This window comes from Propithecus coquereli, unplaced genomic scaffold (genome assembly GCF_000956105.1).
Source record: "Propithecus coquereli isolate 6110/MARCELLA unplaced genomic scaffold, Pcoq_1.0 Scaffold59, whole genome shotgun sequence".
In the NCBI taxonomy this organism is placed as follows: Eukaryota; Metazoa; Chordata; class Mammalia; order Primates; family Indriidae; genus Propithecus; species Propithecus coquereli.
This window is the reverse complement of record NW_012151840.1, coordinates 955,581-960,080: the sequence shown is the minus strand read 5'-3', so window position 1 is coordinate 960,080 and position 4,500 is coordinate 955,581. Positions and strand designations below refer to the sequence as shown.

At 49.5% G+C, this 4,500-nt stretch overlaps 1 protein-coding gene across 1 annotated transcript in view; it reads left to right on the top strand.

Moving 5' to 3' along the window:
- Positions 1-4,254, top strand: part of LOC105821723 (SLAM family member 9-like) — a 5,842-nt gene extending 1,588 nt beyond the window's left edge. Inside the window, exons 2-4 of the mRNA XM_012658489.1 lie at positions 970-1,362; positions 2,957-3,253; positions 4,193-4,254. Coding sequence (XP_012513943.1) covers positions 970-1,362; positions 2,957-3,253; positions 4,193-4,254 — 752 coding nt within the window. The remainder of the gene's footprint in view (positions 1-969; positions 1,363-2,956; positions 3,254-4,192) is intronic.
- The last annotated feature ends 246 nt before the right edge of the window (positions 4,255-4,500 follow it).

Sequence of the window (4,500 nt, the reverse complement as noted above, 5' to 3'; positions counted from 1 at the left end):
ATCCTCCCTGTGTGTCTTCCCATCGGCTTCCCACTGTGCATGTCGGTGTTTGTGTGTAAGTTTCCCCTTTTCATAAGGATGCTGTGATATTGGAGTAGAGCTCAGCCTAATGACCTCACCTTAACTTGACTGTATCTGCAAAGCCTCTATTTCCAAACAAGGTCACCTTCTGCGGTGCTGGGTTTAGGACTTGAACATATCTTTTCTGAGGGACACAATTCAATCCATAACAGCCCCCCTTCCCACAAGAACGTGCCCCCTGACTGGGGGAACCGTAGATTTTGGCAAATATGTCTGTAACCTCACCTCCCATGCATCCTGGGGAGCAGGGCTGGAGACTAAATTCGTGTTGGTGTTTTTTTCTTCTTTATTAATAAATATTACCAGATGCATCTTTAAATAAATTAAAAAAATCGCATTGGAAAAAGTCATCAAAAAATTTCCCCAAGTAGTTATGAAGATATAGTGTGATTGGGTCTCATTGTGAGGGAAGGAGAAACTAGACCTCTAGGGTTTTTAGACACTGAAAAGTGCCCAATCACTTTGCTGCATTGCATTCCTTAGAAGCAGGTCACCAGGTGCAGCCCACACTCCAGGGAAGGGGATTACACACTGATGTCCACAGAAGGAGAGAGACACCTTTGGGAGACACTTTAGAAGCTGCCTCCTACATTTATGCACTTAGCATGTGCCATAAAATGTACCAGGTTCTTTTGATCTATGATCTCATTTAATTCGTATTATCATTTTGGGATAGTAAGGAAACTGACGGTTAGGCAGTTTAGCCTGTTCAAGGTTATACTCCATGAGAACCAGACTTGATCCCAGAATTACTTCCAATTCATTGTACTCGGCTGCCTTCCTAGAAAGAAGAATTTTGGATGGGTTTGATTAAGACGAAAAGTTCCGTGGTTCTCTTATTTGTTCTTGATGAGAACACACTCCCATTTCCTGTTTCCAATGCCCCAGGTGTCTGCAGTGCTGTGGCTGAGAGTTCTGGGGCACACGGCTCTGCAGTTAAGGATTCCGGAGCCCACGTTCCTCTGAAGGGGATCCGAGGAGAGTCTGTCTTGTTTGATGTGACCAAGAAGGCAGGAGCAGTTCTGGAAGCTGAGCTGGAGGAGGTCTTCTGGAGCTTTACCCCTGAGTCAGACTACAGAGTCATGTTTCGAATCCAGAGAGGCATCCAGGCTCCAACCTGGTTCAGCCTCCAGGACAAATTCCAGCAGAGGGTCCAGGTGCCCAGCTTGTCCTCCCTGAAGATTGAGAACCTGACCCTTGAGGACAGTGGGCAGTACCGAGCTCAAGCCAGGTTAATGGAAGGAAGAGAAGTTATGCAGTTTTTCCACCTTACTGTCTATGGTGAGTGACAGCCCCTCCCTCCAGCCCATGGCCCATGGCTTACTTCCTCCTTTGTCACACTGGCCCCATGTTGCGGGACTCCATTCAGACACAGCTTTCAGACTCTACCGTCTCCCCTGAAAACAGAGCAAGTGAGGACACCAGAGATGGAGACCAGAGCTGAGATTGATACCGGGGAGAAAATCACTTCAGTGTTTTGGGATGGGAAATGGAAATTGGGTGAAATAGCAATTATTCCAATAATGTTGATCATCCTTTCCAGGACTAATGTTGCTTAATTAGTGTAGTAGTTTTTCATTGTTTCTAGAACAAATTACCATGAATTAGCAGTTTAAAACAAGAGAAATTTATCATTTCAGCATGCTGCAGGTCTGAAGTCTGACACAGGTTGCACTGGGCTAAAATCAAGGTGTTGGCAGTCTGTGTCCTTTCTGGAGGCTCCAGGGGAGAATCCATGTTCTTGTCTTTGTCACCTGCTGGGCGCTATCTGCCTCCCTTGGCCGTGGCCACCTTCCTCGATTTCTAAAGCCATAAACGGTGGGTTGAGTCCTTGTCGACTCCTCTCCCCTCCTCTCCCTCCTTCTTTCACTTCTAAGGATTCTTGTGATTATATCGGGCCCATCTGGATAATCCAGAATAATCTCTCTATTTCAGTGTTAGCTGATTAGCAAGCAACCTTAATTCTATCTGCTACCTTAATTCCCCTTGCCATGTAACCTAACCTATTCCCAGGTTGCCAGGACTAGAATGTGGAAATCTTTGGGCCCGCTATTCTGTCTACCACAATTGAGAGTCCACACATATCGAGTCCTCCCTATCCCCTCTTCTCTCAGCCACAGCCCCACACTCATTCAGCACTCTACAAACCCAGCTCTCAAAGCCTTGACAGGTATAGTAGAATGTTCACGTGCAACACTGCTTAGGACACCTGTTTACCCAAGACTTTCTTTCCCTAAAGTTCCTCTGTGCATAGGGAAATATCCTGCTATGGAGAGAGCGAGTTTGCAGTGTTAGGTCCTATGTGCTTTCTAAGACTGGCTTACACATCTGACTCTTCTCTTCCTGTCTGTACCTCAAGTTCAGTGGCATGTTCTAACCACGCTTGGAGATGTCGTTCCTTGTCGCTGCCACTGCATCTCCCACCAATGTGTCTACTCTCAGGAACATGGGGCTTTCTGTGGCCTCCCAGAGCTGGCCTGAAGTCCTGCCCCACAGGGCTGTGCAGTCTCAGGCGTGGTCTCAGCTAGAGATGCAGGGGACAAGCCCTTCTGCTCCAGACTTTTTCCCCTTCCAGGAAAGACCCCAATTTCTTAGAAATAATGGGGCTTGAGTAGGTGGAGTCCAGCCTTTGTTTGCTTTGGGAGACTTTTCGGACTTGTTCAATCTAGTGAAGCCTCACAGAGCTGAACTCAGGGACTCCCTTTTTTGTCATCTGCTCAGTGTTTAGCTTTAGACCAGCTGTGTTTTATCTGTAAAACACACCCACTTTCCCTACAGGGTGCATGCCATGGCTTCTGTGAGAAAACGATTACAGTGTACGATGTGTAATGTTCTCTACAAAGGAGGCTGTTTCTTTTGTCCCCTCTTGTCCCAGAGCTCGTGCCCCATCCCCACATCCTGGCTCAGTCACCATCCATCGGACCAGGCTGGTGCAATGTCACCCTGGAGTGCAGGGCTCCAGGGGCCATAAGGGACCTTAACGTGACCTGGGAGAGCAGGGGCCTCCTCAGGGAATTGGAACAGAGAGGGACACCAGGACAAGCCTTTAACTCCTGGAGCCTGGTTGTGAGTTTGCCCCTGAGCCAACCCGATGCCAGCTTTACCTGTGTGGTCAGCAACCACATGGACCAGAAAACTGCTACCAAAGATCTTGGGGACATCTGTGTCCAAGGTGAGTGGGAAGGGACATCCAGAGCTCAAGCAGTACTGGGGCCTGAGGGTCTGGGGTTTTCTCCCTGCCATGTGTATAAGCATCAATGTCTACCTGGTCACCTACTCAGAAGCCTGGGAGTCCCGGTCACCTCACTTCTGCCTTTTATCTTCTCTCCCATCTGTGCTGTCCTCTCCCAACCACTCACCATGTCCTTGTTGTTCCGGGTTGCGTTTTTTTGTTGCTTTTCCCCCCCCCTTGTCCTCCACCAGACGTCCAGAGTGGGCTTTGGGGAAAGCAGATGGGATTATGTCATTGTCTGTGTCATCTGTGGGAACCTGATTCCAGCCACCCCCTGTAGGATTCGGATCTTAGATATTCCTCTGCCCACATTTTTGGCCTCACCTACTCACTTCACACCAATGTGCTGGCTGTAGTTCCCTGAACATGTCCTGCCATTGCAAGATTCTGAGCTTCTGGAGCTTCTGGACATGCTGTGTCCTCTCCCATCAGCCGTCCCTAGTCCCATGTCCTTCCCTTCCTGTCTTACTGCTACTGAAGGAGTCCCCTGAGGCAGGCAGGCTTCGTGGGGTGAAGACTGGGTAGTGGCACAGGGCCCCATTTTGAACGGTCTTGGTTTAAAATTCTGCTGTTAATCAGGTTGAATAAGGGCTCCCCGTTTCCATTTTTCACAGGGCCTGCAAGTGACGCAGCCTGTCCTGCCCTCAGGCACCACCTCCTTAGGGAGCTGTCCGTGGCCTCCCCACACTGAGCAGTAATGATGGATTTGTGTCTTGGTCTCCTCTGTGGACTGGACAACCTTGAGGGCTAGGCTGTGTCTTGTTTTCCTTTGAATGTCTGTGCCAAGGCAGCTTCTGGCAAAGTTTGCTGACAACCAGTGTTCCTGGAATGAATGAATGACTGGGACCCTGTGTGCAGCCCCGTCTTCTCTTCCTCCAGGAGCTGCTGGAGGGTCTGATGTGTCAGTGTCACTTAAAACCGCCTGTGACCTTCTCCCCTGACCCCATCCTGGAGTCTCAGCTAACACTTAGCATAGCCACAAGGTCCTCTGGGCACAGACTCCTACCTCCCTCTGACCCTCCTCCCTGTCTTCCCGTCCCCTGCCACAGTGGGGGTGCTGGCAACTCCCAGGGTTGGTGTTTGACACAGTCATTTCCTGAACATGGTGCTCCTCATTCCTAGAGTGACCCCCTCTGAATATCTGGAAACTCCTACTCCTCCCTCAAGACTCAGTCTACCCACGCCTC